At 36.5% G+C, this 16,779-nt stretch overlaps 1 protein-coding gene and 1 long non-coding RNA gene across 14 annotated transcripts in view; one reads left to right on the forward strand and one right to left on the reverse strand.

Moving 5' to 3' along the window:
• Positions 1–16,779, reverse strand: part of ARB2A (ARB2 cotranscriptional regulator A) — a 416,372-nt gene that overhangs the window by 57,570 nt on the left and 342,023 nt on the right. The window contains exon 11 of one of the 13 annotated variants that reach the window (XM_021085390.2): positions 261–2,190. The exons of the other annotated variants lie outside the window; for them this stretch is intronic. Within the exon in view, the coding sequence (XP_020941049.1) occupies positions 2,156–2,190 (35 nt within the window). The 3' untranslated portion in view covers positions 261–2,155. Of the gene's footprint in view, positions 1–260; positions 2,191–16,779 lie in introns of those variants that run through there. 13 annotated transcript variants of the gene reach the window in all.
• On the forward strand, positions 6,406–10,904 carry LOC146405646 (uncharacterized). The gene is made up of 2 exons (XR_014838377.1): positions 6,406–7,853; positions 8,915–10,904. It is a non-coding gene; the product is annotated as an uncharacterized LOC146405646 (long non-coding RNA).

Consider the following 16,779-nt stretch of genomic DNA (forward strand, 5'->3'; position numbering starts at 1 on the left):
TGTTCCTAAGAAAACATTATAAAAGAGACTTTAAAACTTAATGAAGGAACATTATTTGTGCAGAGAAAACTCCCTGCCTCAATCTAAATGAGACACAGTTATAACATATCCCCTATGCACTGTTTACAATTTATAATTTATAATTTATGTCTCTTGGTTCAAACTCACTATTTTCTGCAGTCATCTGCTAAGTAATAAGATTAGCACGTGAATATTGTAATAGTCTGCTTCCCAACACAGTATAATTTAGTATATTTTAATTTTCTTTTGTACTTTTCACTTTCTAATAACAATAATGAACTCTAATTAAAGCATGGAAACAGAAGTCATATGCCCCACCCTTGATAAATGGAAATGATTACTATAAAATGATAAAATGTAAAATGATTACTATTCAAAAAATATATGCAGTTGAAAATATTAAGTCCCCTTTTTGCCTGGTTATCCACTGGTTAGGTTTGAGTTTTTCTCAAGCCTATGGTAGATCGTTCTACTAAAGAAAGACTACTTGTCCTGGTCCCTGTTGGCATGGCAAACAAACTTTCATAGCATGTGCTCACTCTATAAAATGGTGGTACTAATTAGAAGAGATAAACTCATGCTGAGACATGATATGAATTGGCTTTATGTATCTACTAATCTCACAGCAGTACTAGATTTATACTGTTGTTGCTTTAAACTAACACTAAACAGAAAATTCAATGTCTAAATCTGTATGATAAGACAGCAAAAGTGATTGAATTGAAAAAAACACAACCTCAGCCCCCATTTTCGGTTTCACTTCTACAATGTTTCCTGGGCACTTAGAGGTTGCCCAGTACTTCTCTCTCATATGTTTACCTAACTTAAATTCTTCAAACATGAATTTCAAGTACCAGATAGCACAGCTGTATGTTTTGACATCCATGGTGAAAATGAGCAGAAAATCTAACTGTTCCATATCAAGAAGTATTTTTACTAGTGCTAATGTGCCTTAAATACCTTGTTCCACAGATGAGTGGCCTGGCACCTGCTGCATGAGAAATAGCCAATTACTGTTCAGTGTCTCTAATTTTCTGATTCAATTAGCATGCTTCAGAGCTTTCCAGTTTAATTGCAAACTACTTCACAGTTAGCTCTCTGATTAATCATTGCCCATCTGCAAGCCATCGGAAAACTTAGTGGAACAAATTTGTGTACTTTGGAATGCTGGGAGCTTAGCAAATCAAACTTGTTTTGGTATATAAAGCTTTAATTTTGTTTGCCCTTTTCAGCTGCACTTGTAAGAGGCTCTGTACTGATTAAACAGGAAGTCCGGACAATAATATGCTACATTATGCATATAATTACTGTAAATACAACCGAGATTGTAGAAACATCATTTAAGGTTAGGCACTAACATGAATGGAGAAGGAGGTCAAGAAAACACATTTGGAATCAATTTCTTTCCATTATGACCAAATGTAAGTATCAAGGAAAGGAGGAAAAAAAAAAGCTGTGTGACACACAGTGATGTCATTACAGCACCTGTTCCCCCAAAGGCATTTTAAATTCTGGCTTTTCATGTGTTCATAAAATCTTTCTTGTTATTTAATTAGTAGAGTACTAAGTTTTATAAGCTTTGTTTACAAAACATATATTAGGGATTTTAAAGCAAACTGGCACCACATTGTTTATGCTTCATGTTCCAAGCTTTCTTGTTGGTCCACTGAACGTATGAATGATAATGTCAGAAAACAAAACTGTTTTAATTGCGCTTTGGCTGTAGTTTAGATTATATCTTAACCCATAATCACGATTTCTTCATTTTTGAACAATGAAACATGAACTGTATATTTTGCTCACTCCTATGAAGAAACACCATAGAGGGGATTTTATTGTAGGATGAAGGATGCTCTGTGAAATTATCTCTAAAGTCCATTCATATTTTACAAAATTTGGAATCATTCGAATGTAACATACTTTATTATGCATGATTTTAAAAGGTTTCTAAATACATTGAGTATAGAACAGCTTTTATTTTCAAGATGAAATTGTAAACTCAGGCGGGCAGACACTGTGTATCTAGCTCAGCCCTATATCTCCGGTGCCTCACGGAGGGCCTGAACATTCTTGGTGCTCAACTCATATCTTGGATGAAGGAAATGGGAGCAGTATGGGTTCTGAATTTTCCATGTCATGTCGCAGTGCCAGGTTGGAAACTGTGTTCTCCTGCAACCTCAACAGGATGAAGTCATGTTATCTCATAAAGATGTTGACAAACGTCATCATTCCACAAATACCTGGCTAAACGAATAATACACAGAGAAGGGTGCTCTGCTAACTATGATGTCCTGTAATGGTTTGCTATTAACAACAAACAACAAAAAGTAGAATTTTCCTATCCTTTATGAAGATCCTTAATATGTTTTAGAAATATCTAAAAGCTGACAGTTCTAAAAATAACATCAAAGTTGGGAAACAATGGTTTCTGGGAACTGCATGACCAAAAAAATTCACTTAAAATTTTTTATTGATAGAGATTTTCAGCGTGGAGTGACTTTCTGACTCTCTTAACAGGAGACACATGTGAGGCCAAGATTCCATGAGTGCTCTAGTAGTTCCAATTCTGTCTCTGTGAAGGGCTGTAAAACTCAAGTGGGCTGACTTCAAGCTTCTCTGAACTTCAATGTAGGCAGCCAATGTAAGAAATGCTGAGAAGGCATAATCTGATCATAGTAGCTCAGGCAAGAGAGCAGGCATGCTGCCACATTCTGTTGCCCACGAGCAGGGAAGCACGGCTGGAATCCCCACTAAGATCAAATTACAAAATAATCAAGCTTTGTGGCCAGGCAGGCACGAGAGGCTCTTGTGAGGTCACAAAAAAAATCAGGGACTAGCCTGGGCAAAACTCTGCAATCAAAAATGACACTTTTATAGCACACTTAAAGCATGGTTTTCTATGGAAAATAAACTGTTAATAATGCTCAGTTTTTTAATTCAGGAAAAGGGCAAATGGCTTTCCCCACATAAGCTCCCACCAATTGAGCCTTATGTTTAGAGATAAGCAATTAAACCTCACACATCAAAGAAAAACAATGAGCTGTCCAAAATGGACCTGAGCCAAGGAGAGACCAAACTGGGCCTTGCTCCCTGTCCTGGGGTTTTTAGTCCTACCTCTACCTCTTACCCACTGTGTAGCCGAATGTCTCTGTATATCAAGGAGTAATGATGGAACAACTGAAAATGATTGCAAAGCATGCTGAAAGTGCTTAAAGGACCCATATGATTTGAGAGGGTAGCACATCTTGGGCCAAGAGAGTCATTTCCGGAAATAATCTCATTATGCAAAGAGAGCAGAATATTCTTTGGGAAGCTGGCTGATTTAGATGGCTCTAACACGGCACCAAACCCTAGACAATAATATTCTATAGAGCAGTGTTAACATTTGTATATGGTTCCTAAAGCTGAATCTGCTACAGAAATTACATTTTAGTTCTGGAGAAGTTTCAACATGATTGTTTGTGGTGTACCAAATATAAAAGACAATGAAATGACAGACTATAACTAGCTTTTCAATAGAAGAAAAATATAAAAATTAGGGTGGAGATTTCGAACAACAGCAGAACTCCTAGGGAACTGCTGTTTGGCAAGCGTGCTGGGGCCTCTATAATCAAGGTGGATGAAGGAACTATTTCAAAGACAATGAACAAATAAGCAAAAACCTAAATGCGGTATAACTAAGGCTTTTTGGTAAACAATAGAAGCAGGCATACCGATAGATCAACGGCATACCACTTCATAAGTGCTACCAACAGGGCCTTCAAAGAAACACTTTTAGGTGGTTCAATATGAACTGAGGGCTGTGTGTTGGTTTTTCACTTGTGCCCTCCCTGATGTACTGATAATCACCATCAGTAATATCTTTTTTAGACATAAAAGCAATATATCTATTTGCACACTACAAATTCAACGAGTGTTTTTAACTTTTAAAAGGAAAGATACAAGTGACTATAAAGTTCTCAAGAATTGAAAAAAAAAGAAAATAAAGGCAAAAAGTAGTTGCTTTTAGATAGGGAATCTTACAAGAGATATGAAATTTAACATCTACTGTACTTTAAGCCTATATCTTATTGATAATTTAAAATTATAATTAGTGTTCTTGGGACTGAATGCTACACAGAAAACTAAATATGCACATATGTATGAGATGTGAGATGCTGCTGCAGGAGAGAAATACCCTATTTTTAAAGCAAAAAAAAAAAAATCCTACTGAAGTCTATCCTTTCATTTATATGTCTCATGTAAATTACACACAATTTTAAATCTTCAACATGGTGAAAATGGCCAGGTCTCGTGGCAATTCTCCTTTATTATCTTCCAATTTCTCTTGGCCATGGCAATGGAGACTTTTTAAAGATAATCAGGGATTAAAAATTGTATACTTTGAATTGAACCAAGAAATGACCACTAGAAAAAAATTAATTTTTATTTACATAAATCTGGTAAAAAATATATACATATAATTTTTCTACTTTAAAGGCATTTTCTTATGCAGTAACACCACAAAAATAGCTTAAGTTTAAAATAGTGGATTTCCCATATGGTTAGTCCACAGAAAGATAAAGTTGTAAATGAGGGGACTATGTGAAGAAAACATAAAAAAGCCTTAAGGGCACATACAAAAAATGTGATTTTTGCATGATTTAGATACACAATTTTATTTCCCAAAATTCAAAGAGAAAAGCTTAATATGTCATAATTTAAACTATATTTCATATCAAGTATTTCTGATTACGTATTTAACTCTAAGATGCATAACTCAATTTAGAGCATAATGTGGGAGAGGAGTTAGTAAGAATCTAACCTTTCGCATTTCTTGACTTTTTTGGGCTTGTGGTAATGCTGTATTTATAGAGATTCTACACTTTCAAATTTAAGTCTTGAAATGTCAGAAAAATCCCAAAGCTGAGATCTCACAGAAGGTGATTTTTAACAGTCCTTAAAAGTAAAGACTTTATGATCTTCTGACAACTGGAGTGTTCACATTTTAAGATTTAAAAATTTTCAGTCCTAATATTACATAAGCACACACATTGGTATGCTTTCAAAGATTCCATCATCTTTGATATACCTGGAAAGAGGAAAAATAAGAAAATAGAGAAAGGTGTGAAGTTCAGGAATATAGAAGCACTAATATAAAGAATATTTAAGGAGTTTCTTCTGTGGCACAGTGGGTTAAAAATCCGACTGTAGCAGCTCCAGTCTCTGAGGAGGTGTGGGTTTGATCCCGGGCCCTGTAGTGGCATAGGTCTCAGCTGTGGCTGGGATTCAGTTCCTGTCCCAGAAACTTCCATATGCTGGGAGTGCAGCCATTAAAAAAAAATACTTAAAAAGTCTTCAGTATTTAAACATGGTCCCTCATGAGAAAATATTTCCAATGTGAAAGAAATCACAACATCCAGTTAATTTTTGATTGTTTATAGTAATGAAAATGTAGATCTCCCAATATTTTGAAGCTGAGACTTGGATGAGGAAATAGAGGTCAAGAGGAGTTAAGTTGACTAGATCAAGATATTGCCAGTTTTAGATTTATATCTGGAATATGTCAGGCCTCTTATCTTCAAGTTTCTTTATTCCGATAACTAAAGTTTTATACGTAATTCTTGGAATCATTTATTTTCAATGAATCCTGTTACCATCAGTGAGACCACAGTAAATTAAAAACTCTAGTTTTCTCATCACTTTCAACTCAATGCATACTTTTCCACTACCTACATGAGCCAGATGCAGAGATTACAAAGATGATAAGAAATGGGTTAATCTTATTTTAAGGTTTAGTGAAGGAGAGAGGGCTGTAAACAAATATCATTAAAAGCAGCATTTAATTTGACTGGAAAGTCATTAACTCCAACGTACCACTTAGTTTCTGATCAGTAAGATTAAATTACATGATATCTATGTCCCTTTCCAAAACAGTTTTTATTTCATTTCCCCCCTCTATTCTTATTTCTTTGATGGAATTCTTAAGAAGTAAGTAATTGATAAGACTAAAATTTCTAAATATTGAAAATGATTTCAATGGAACGCAGTGGTATGTTTATGAATAGATATGCAATGAAAAAGCCTTTTATGTGCAAATAAATTTGTGAATTTATGAGTTTCTTTGGTACAGCCCTTTAATGAATAAATATCCATTGTAACTCCATGAGAAAATGTCATATGCAATGTTCCCATTTTTCCATGAAGAAAAAAATCTCCCTCAAAGAAGCTTTTATTAAACTATCTCATGAAAAGTATTCTAAAGAGCATGGTTTGGGTAACACTAGCCCCAGCTACTGTAATACTCTCTCAACTGGTCTTCAGTCCATCCTACACATTCACTAGCTAGTTAATCCTTCTAAATGTTGCTTTCAGTATATTTCCCTGTTCAAAAACTTTCAGTAATTTTTTTTTTTTTTTTTTTTGGTCTTTTTAGGGCCGTAACTGCAGCATATGAAGTTCCCAGGCTAGGGTTTGAATCCGAACTGTAGTTGCCAACCTACACCACAGCTCACAGCAATTCTGGATCCTTAACACACTGAGCATGGCCAGGGATCAAACCTGCATCCTCATGGATACTAGTTGGATTTGTTACCACTGAGCCACAATGGGAACTCCTTAGTGATTCTTTGTGGTCTGTAAATTAAAGTTTATATTCTTCAAGTTCTCTAGATGCTGCTTGTACATTCCTATTCAACTTTATCTTTCACAACTTCCTTAAACAGACTCCAGCCAAAATGTCACTGAATTTACCAACTTCTTTCTATCTAGGATTCCACTATCTTTCTTTGTCTAGATAGCCTCCCCCTCTCCACAAAACTACTGATGACTTCTCTGATTAAATCAGTTCAGACTGTCAAATGAACATAATATGCAACTTCTGACCTCATTACCTGAACTACTTTTTACAAAACTGTTAATGATCTTTTCTTTTCAGATGTATTTCTTTTATGTATATATTTTATACCTCTTTGGCTACATTGTGTAAGCTCACTGAGTCCAGGCACAGGCTTTGTCTGCCGGAATTTAGCACCTTCCCTTGTATCTAAACCAGAGAAAAGAGAAGGACCTTAACCAGGAGCCTAAGTATTCACTTACAAACTAACTACATAGTGGCTTACAAAGATATTAATAGTGACTGCTCAGGCAAGAGTTTTCAACCTTTTTTTTTTTTTTTTTTTTTAATGGCTGCACTTGCAGCATATGGAAGCTTCTAGGCCAGGGACTGAATCCAAGTCAAGTTGCTGCCTGTACTGCAGCTGCAGCAACATCAGATCTCTTAACCCACTGCACCGGTCCTGGGATCAAACCCATGCCTCCACAGCAACCCAAGTGGCTGCAGTCAGATTCTTAATCCACTGTGCCACAGCAGGAACTCCAAGAGTTTTCACCTTTGTTTGTTGACATTTCCTAAGTGAATATTTGAATTATTTATTTAATCTTGAAACTCTACTATTCAGTGTTTTCTTAATTTACATAATCTTGTACAGCTTCAGATTATTACATATAAAAGAACAATTTTAGTTTGGAAAGAAATTTCTACACCAATGAAGAAATTTTAAGTAAGAAGAAGGGTGACCCATTAATAAATATCTTAAGGCTTTCATTGTAATTAATAAACAGTCCTTGATGAAACTGCAAAATGCGTAATAGTTTTTTGATTTTAATTTAGACTGTAGTATAACTTTTTTAAAAAAATTCTTCACAATCAGTTTGGTCCTGCCCATTAAAAAATGAGTGTTGGAGTTCCCGTCGTGGCGCAGTGGTTAACGAATCCGACTAGGAACCCTGAGGTTGCGTGTTCGGTCCCTGCCCTTGCTCAGTGGGTTAACGATCCGGCGTTGCCGTGAGCTGTGGTGTAGGTTGCAGACGCGGCTCGGATCCCGCGTTGCTGTGGGTCTGGCATAGGCCGGTGGCTACAGCTCTGATTAGACCCCTAGCCTGGGAACCTCCATATGCCGAGGGAGCAGCCCAAGAAATAGCAAAAAAAAAAAAAAAAAAAAAAAAAAGACAAAAAAAAAATGAGTGTTGCCTAGTAATACTGTAAATTATTCTGAAATTTGGAGAACATTTAACTTCAAGTGACACAAGGCCTCAGTGAATTCCTACCTCATGAAAAGTTCTCATATTTAGATATAAAAATCCTTCTAACAACTGAAACAGCTTTTGAATATGTTTTCATTAAGCAAAAAAGGTATTTTTTTTAACATAAAATATACATGTTTAACCGCAAATGAAAATGAACTCATTTTTTTAGCTTTTTTTAGGACTGCACCTGCAACATATGGAAGTTCCCAGGCTAGGGGACAAATTGGAGCTACAGCTGCTGGCCTACGCCACAGCCACAGCATCACAGGATCTGAGCCGTGTCTGCGACCTACACCACAGCTCACAGCAACACCAGATCCTAAACCCACTGAACAAGGCCAGAGATCGAACCCACGTCCTTATGGATCCTAGTCGGGTTCGTTAACTGCTGAGCCACGAAGAGAACTCTGAAAATGAACTCTTTTTAAAGTATAAAAATAACATTTCCCTTTCTGAATATACAGTACTTTTTAAAAATTATTAACACAGTGTCTTATATTTAGTAGTTTAGAAATCTACTGGAAAATATATTTGGAATTTTATTTGGAAAGTGTATATACTTTATTCCTTTTTTTCATCCCTTATGAGAGGATCTGGGAGGTACAGGCCATGACAGCAATGACCCTGTTGGTCCCTTCACCACTGTACCTGGGGCCTAAGACTGTACCTGGCACATAATAGATACTCATTAAGTATTTTTTAAACAAATGAACTGCTAGAATATAAGCTCCATAAGGAAAAGGAATATCTTTGAGTTTATTAGTTAAAAATCTGGCCCTTGGATTCATATTTGTAGTGTTTGAATTCTGGTTGCACTATTTCATAGCTGTGAGACCTCTCCAAGCCTGTTTCCTCACCTGCAAAATGTAGGAGTAATAGAATCTGCCTCATAGAGTTACTGTGAGAATTAATCCACATAAATACTTGCACTTGGGGAGCACTCAATACATGTTAGCTGCTATTATCACTATCAACATTGTCATTATCTTCTTCATTAGTCTCATTCGCCATTTATCTTCTGCTCCTAGCAGGGAGCATATGCTCAGTAAATATTTGTCAAGTGAAGAAGTGAATCAATGAATCATACACAAATGGGTCTGACTACCCTCAGTATACTTCCAGGTAGGATTTCAGACAAATAGAAAAAATTTTTAAAAGACTCTAAAAATTAATGGCACTAAATTACTCTTATTTGAACCTGCTATTTGGAGATTTAGTCACAAAGTCCTAGTCATTCTCTGGTCCTTGGGGAACAGGTGTTCTTTCTGTTTTCTTTTTGAACTTCTGGTTGTGCCTAGCACAGAGGTTTGTATCCTTTCTACCAAAAAAAATTCTTACTTAGCCAAGTCACTTAAGTTAAAATCTGAAAATAAATGAACATAGATTATAAAATGGGTAAATGTTAGAATACTCATAATATTTAACTACATTATCTTAACAAATCCAGTTTGCAGCATTTATGTTTCTTGCAATGTTGCTATACATTGAAGTGTCATAGTGAGAATCATTACTTCTACACTTTCTAGCTTAAAACTGCAGTAAAAATTATGTAAATAGTAACTAAAGAGTTATATTTCCGTGAGCTGCCTCACTGTGAGTGGACAACAAAAGTCTCAGGGTGTGTGGCTTTGAAATACTTCTTTTGTTACTAACTTAAATCATTTTCAATCTCATATTCATAATATTTCTCATGAGAAGTGTTCTATATTGAATAGTGCTGATAAGTTTTCTAATTTATTTCGAGCTTCACTATGGAAAGATGCTATTAGATTATAGAGTAGCACTGTTACATTTAAGGTTTATACTAGTTCTTTTTTAACTTATAAAAATGAATGTGAACTTCAGCAGCAAAGAGTTTATTTTTTATTAAGATGAATACTGAATAATTATTTTAACTGAGTGAGGAAAAGAAGGGATGTAGATTCAGAGAAGAGTTAAAGTTCTCTTTCTACTTGTGTATATTCTTGGTGCAATTATTATTTTTTCACCATATTTTCTATATTGAAAATAAACTTAAAAAAACTAAAAAAATACCCATAAACCTTGATTCTCCTTATCACACCATTTCTCACAAGTATACTGACAAAAGAACTGCAGGTCCTAAAAGCTAAAGTCAGTGGTTTTCAAATGTTTGTGTGTACACTGCAGACTAAGGAGGGGTATTTGTTAGGAATGCAGATTCTTGGGCTACACCCAGGATTCTCATCTCTTGGGGTGTGGCTCAGAGTCAAGTGAGAAAATGTGTCAAGGTAGAGGAAAAGAAACTAACCCAGTAATTGTTCTATCTAAAATCTAAAAACATTCTTCTAGTTTCTTCTTTGCTTCTTTTTGCCTCTTTTTACTTTCTCTGGACTTGAACATGAGGCTCTAATTGTTTCTCAGATGCACTTCCAACTCTTTCAAAATTCCAGAAACAAGCTCAAGGTGAAGCTGCCTGGTCATTTTTACATATGCGCTGGACGCAGGGCTGCTGAAATTCCAAACCTTAAACTTGAAAGGAAGACTAGGAGTTCCCACCTTGGCTCAGTGGAAATGAATCCAACTAGGAACTATGAAGTTGTGGGTTTGATCCCTGGCTTGCTCAGTGGGTTAAGGGTCTGGTGTTGCTGTGAGCTGTGGCATAGGCTGCAGACGCAGCTCAGATCTGGCGTTGCTTTGGCTCTGGCGTAGGCCAGCAGCAACAGCTCCAATTCAACCCCTAGGCTGGGAACCTTCATATGCTGCGGGTGTGGCCCTAAAAAGACAAAAGATAAAAAAAAAAAAAAAAAAAAAAAAAAAAAAAAAAAAAGAAAAAAAGAAAAAAAGAAAAAAAGAAAGGAAGACTAAACAAACACCAATTAAAAAACACATACAGGAGTTCCTGTCATGGCTCAGTGGGTTAAAAAACTGACATAGTGTCTGTGACGATGTGGGTTTGATCCCTGTCCTTGTTCAGTGGATTAAGGGTCCAGCATTGCTGCAAGCTGCAGTGTGAGTCACAGATGCATCTCGGATCTGGTGTGGTGTAGGCTGGAAGTTACAGCTCTGATTTGACCCCTAGCCTGGGAACTTCCATATGCTGCAGATGCAGTTGTAAAATGAAAAAAAAATAATAAAATAAAACACACACATATATAAATCATCTCCCTCAATTAATATAACTGCTGTAATGAATTGACTACTGAGCTAACACAGTGTCCAACACACATTAGTAGTAACACTATTAACTGCTTTATATGCACTATCAGTTGCTGACCCCAACATGAATACTTGACCAGAAGCAAGAAGGGTAGATAGTTCTATCTTTGCTACTGATATCTAATAAACCATGACTTATTCTTTAGCAACTGGGGAGGAGTTTCTTAAAGACAGATGAAGGTTGCCAAAGGTGCTGGTGAGAGAAAACCTAGATGTTCGAAGGATGATTCTCTTCATCCAAGTCCAACTGTAGTCTTGGGAGACTCTAACATCTACATGGATAATCTAGCCAATGCTCTGGCCCCTCCACTCCTTGATCTTCAGTGACTTTCTCCTCCACTCCACTCAGCTATCCATTCTTCATGTTTATCTTTGGTCACTGCAGTACTCTTCTGAAATAATAAATTTGTACAATTGTCCAATTTGACTCAACCTCCTATCTTTTTAACCACCTTACTCAAATAATATCCTTTTCCAACCCTAAAAAAATCTCAGAGAGCTTCATTATTCACTATCCTTTTTCGCTACTAGACTTTTTCTGTTTTCACTTCTCTTCTTAACTGCTTACAGTCCAGGCCCAACACTTCAATATGTTTCCCCAAACTGCCTCTCCTCATTAGGTGCACTTGCCTGGAAAACCCCAAGGTTGGATAAATCAGCTGATTGGCTTCTCTGGATAACAGCTTGTTGAACAAATCATTATCAACCATAACTGGGCCCTCAGTACTGCTCAGTCATTGTATGACTTAATCTTAGACAACTCTCCACATGTTATGATTTAAAAAAAAATCATAAGGGCACTAAGAGAAAATCAAAGAGAATTTGTGTGTAAGTATGGGGTGGGATTTAAGGCATGACAGTAAGACCAGAAACTACAGAAAACATGATTGACATTTTTGGCTCCAAAGAAATTAAAAACTTTTGTATAAAAAATAGTTCATAAGCAAAATGGAAAGATAAAAGACAAACTGGGCAAAAATATGCCACATATAACAAGGATTGTTACCCATCATTTATAAAGAACTCCTACAAATCAGTAAGAAAATGACAAAAATTCAATAGAAAAAGATCTGCTAATTTAAAAGATAAATACAAAATGGCTAATAATTATAAAAAATAGGTTTAGCCTTCCTGCTTATCAAATAAACCCAAATTTAATAGCATTTGATACTAGTTACCAGCCCTTTGACTCAGAGCATTCTCTTTCTTTGGCTTTCCTTCCTCTTTAGTTCTCTAGCGGTTCCTTCTTTGCAGTTCTTTAAGGACCTCGCTGCGCAGCCGCCACATGCTGGGCTTCTCTCTGAACATGCCCTCTGAGGGACACTTCATCATCCTATCACTTGCAAATCTCCATCTCTTCAGCTTCAGTTAATATATATAATAGCTTAGTTCATTTCTACTTGGAAGTCTTGTAGGCACTGCCAATTCAGCATGTCAAAACTGAATTCATCATTCCCCCCCAGATATGCTTTTCTTCCCAACTTAAGTTTTTCTGTTAATGATAGAATATCCACACAATTGCCCAAACCAGTACTCTGGGTACCAACCTCAATGCTTTCCATTCTAATACCCATTATTTTAGGTCCTGTTGACGCCCCTACCATCAAAATATTTTTTTTTCCATCTCCACTGTCTCATCCTGGTCATCATAATCCAGTTAGTTTTGCTTTAGTCTCATCATCCTATCACTCTCCACATTTCTCTTATCACAACTAGAACGTTATTCTTTTGAATTTACATTCCCTTTCTTAGAACCATTCTTTCCAAGTTCTATCACAAAGTAGAGAAGGCTTGCCATAATCTGGTTCCTGCTTACTCTCCTCATTTCTTTTTGCAACTCTACCCTCATACTCTATGATAATATTGGACTTTCTCTAGTCCTCAAATGTACATTGTATTCTCTTGAATTTGTCTTTGCCTAGAACCTGAAAAACTACTTTCTGCACCCCAACCCTTACCTCCTACATATGACTGCCATCCTTATGAACCAGTTATGGCTAACTTATATTTTTCTGTCCTTAGCTTTTTAAGAGCAGGGATGTGTGTGTTGTTTTAGAGTTGTGTTCTTAGTACCTAGTATAGAACCTGGTCTTTGGCAGGTGCAGAGTGGCTGAACCTAAGTGAATGAGTGTTGTGTCAAAAACCACAATACTTTGCTTTGGCATTGTAAAAGTGGTGATGAATCATCAGAATTATTACCATCATAGACTGGACTAGGCCAAACTGCATTCTCCCAGATGTCTGCTCAAATAGTTAAAAAAATAAAGATACTTGTCTGGAGTCAATTTAGATCTGAGACTCACTCACTGTTCTTTTCCTTACTCTCAAGCCCAGCAAAAACAGGTAGATACCAAAAAATTCTTTATGTCCCAAAACAAATGAAAAATACTGCCCTATTAAATTTTTCTCCTCTTGGGCTGGTATTGGCTAATGGCATCAGTGATCATCCACCATGCACAAGAAGGAAGCACTCATTCTCTTTCTCAATTTCCCACCTTTGCAGCAAGTAAGTTGTAGTCCCTGTTGCCTAGCAATGTACTCCTTCCTCTCCCATCTCCATGATAACCACTCTGATTTAATTCTCATCACAACTTCTTTGAATATACTCCTAACTGGTCTCATCTTATTTAATCTCTTCTCCTCCAGTCTATCCTCACATCAGCACCACCAATCTGGTTGTGCTAGTCCTAAACTTATAAAATTGTGATGGTTTTCCACTATCCCTAGAGAACAAAGTCCAAGCTACTTCAGCAGAATCCTCTCTATCTTATAGACCTTATTTCCTATAATGCCTCATTTCATGGGCACTTATGCTCAGCCATACTAAAATTTTGCCATTCAATGAAACACTCACACTAGTTGTATTCTGTATTTGGGCATGTGACCTTATCTTTTCTGTGTAGAATGCCCTGTTTTTCTCTAGTCCAGTAATCTCTGGAAACAGTTCAAATTTTCCTTCTAGTGAAAACTCTCCTTAAACAGTCAAGCTAAGCCAGTGACTTCCCACTGTGCATTCATAGCACTGCATATGTTTTTCCAGTGTAACACTATCACATTGCTTTGTAATGATTTATTTACATGCTGTTGTGGAAGTTGCTAACCATTCATAAAAACCTTTGTTAAAACAATTGAAACATGCATAGACGCCCAACCTATAACATTTGCCAGTCTTCCTTATAGTCAAATGTGGCCATATGACTATATCCTTTCCAATGTAATGAGTGTGGGATTGATATGTTACACTTCTGGCCAATGTCTTAAGGAGATGGGTATGACCCTGAACCTGGTTGTGTGGAGCAGTGCCATTTGTTTATCTGGAATGCCCTCCTTGGACGGTTATGTGTGAAAGAAATAAACTTCTATGTCTCTATATATCTGGGGTCTTTTTGTTATAGCAGCTTAGCCTTATCTTAACTAATATAGGCATTTTTCTTCTTTAGGTTTGTTTATCCCTTAGGAGTAGAAGCTGGCTTATGCTTCTTTGTGTCTCCCATGACAAGCATATGGTACTTAAGTTAATGCTAGCTGAATATCTTGAAGCAAAAAAATGGTACCTTGCTTACATTCAGTCTTATGGAAGGACCAGAGGCAAAGAGATAAGAAGTATGAGAAATGTTTCATATGTTACCATATCTGAACACCTTTGGAGACATTTAGGTTTAATGATAAAGGATCTAAGGATGTTTGAAAGAATGGAACTAGGAAAAGAGATCTAGAATCTGAAATCAGGGTAAAATTAAACACTGATAACTTCTCCAAAAGGAAGAGAGTAAATGAGGACAATCAACTCCACCAGCAGTAGAAACATCATTAAGTAATACCCACACCTACTGGTGTGTTTTTCCCCTGGCAGTCCTGATTGATTGTTTTACAGTGTGTGGTAGCTAGACCTCAAAGACTGGTACTGCCTCTCCTCCACCCTTTTTGAGCCCATCATGAACCAAGCTTCATGGTATTAATTCCCTTGTATTACTATTCCCCCTGAATGTGGGCTGGCCTCAGAATTTTCTTTTCCAATACAGAATATGCTAGAAATGATGCTGCTTGACTTTTGAGGCTGGGTAATAAGTCCTGCAGCTATTGTCTTAGACTCCTGGAATATTTACTTGCTCTTGGAATTATCCTTTGTAGAACCTAGCACATATTGGAAGAAACCCAAGATACATGGAGAGGTCATGTGTAGTGCTCCAGTAGACAGCTCCAGCTGAAATCTCAGCCAAGAGCTAGCATCAACTGCCAGCTTTGTGAATGAGCCAACTTTGGATGTCCAGCTCAGTGACCTTTCGGATGACTCCAGCCCTAATGAAAATTTGATCATAACTGTATTAAAATCCCAGGCAAAACCTCCCAGCTGAGCTCAGTCAATCCATGGATTCATGAAAGATAATAGCAGATTGTTGTTTTAGGCCACTGTGGTTTTAGATGTTTGGTTATTCAGAAATGGATGCCCAGAACACTAAAATCGATATAAACCTGAGCAATTGCATAACATATGACGACTTTCAAACATTACCTGGAAGTGGTTTGGGCTATTAAGAAACAGAGCCTTCCCAAAGCCAGTGTCACAGCTTTACTTTTTTCTTGACTAATAGTTTTTTTTCTCTTGAGTTTCAAAGTCATCATAAAAATAATGAATGTTTGAGGAAGCTCTTCAAAAGCCTAGTCTTTCACTGTGCTTATTTCTTGGGTAGAAGAGGACACAAAACCATTGTGCAAATAACAAATAGACTAAATTATGCCTAACCTCCTAAGAAAGATAAGTTGGAGGGGAACACAGAGTCAAGAAGTGCAAACATATCAGAATGATATTTTGCACAGATTGTAACTGGCAGCACTTACTATTAAATGAACATAGTTGGAAGGTAGTCACCTGATATCCAATCAGAAGAAATTGCCAAGACCTAGTCTGGTATGTACCATATACATTCCCCATCAAAATCAGATTATCACTCAATTTATGTCACCTCCTTCCTATTACAGCTCTGGGATAGCTTTGTTCTGCAAAATGAGTCCTTTGCTTCTCAAAGAAAGTATCCTAAAGGTTTGGTAATCTCAGAAGAGGGCAAGATTATCTGAATTCTGAAATAGTTAAAAAAAAATATATATATACAGTTTAAATGTAAGTTTAATTTCAAGTCTCAGTTTCTGTGCTTTTCTTCTTTATCTACCTCTCTAACACCCAGTATCTTTTTTTTTTTTTTTAAGTACGTAAGTGAACATTTATTTAGAATGGGAAATCACAGCAAACATCACAAGGATCATAAAATCCAGAGAAAATTAACAATTTAATGCATAACTTACCTCTACACTATTTTTTCTCTCATTTTCATTTGTTTCCATGACCTTTGATTGCCTTTTTTTTTCTTTCTTTTTTTAAATTTTTTTTATTTTCCCACTGTACAGCAAGGGGATCAAGTTATCCTTACATGTATACATTACAATTACATTTTTTCCCCACCCTTTGTTCTCTTGCAACAAGAGTATCTAGACAAAGTTCTCAATGCTACTCAGCAG

This window comes from Sus scrofa, chromosome 2 (assembly GCF_054392235.1).
Source record: "Sus scrofa isolate SSC_HxYL_T2T_F1_AM1 chromosome 2, Sscrofa_HxYL_maternal_Yorkshire_Landrace_v2.0, whole genome shotgun sequence".
NCBI classification, from domain to species: Eukaryota; Metazoa; Chordata; class Mammalia; order Artiodactyla; family Suidae; genus Sus; species Sus scrofa.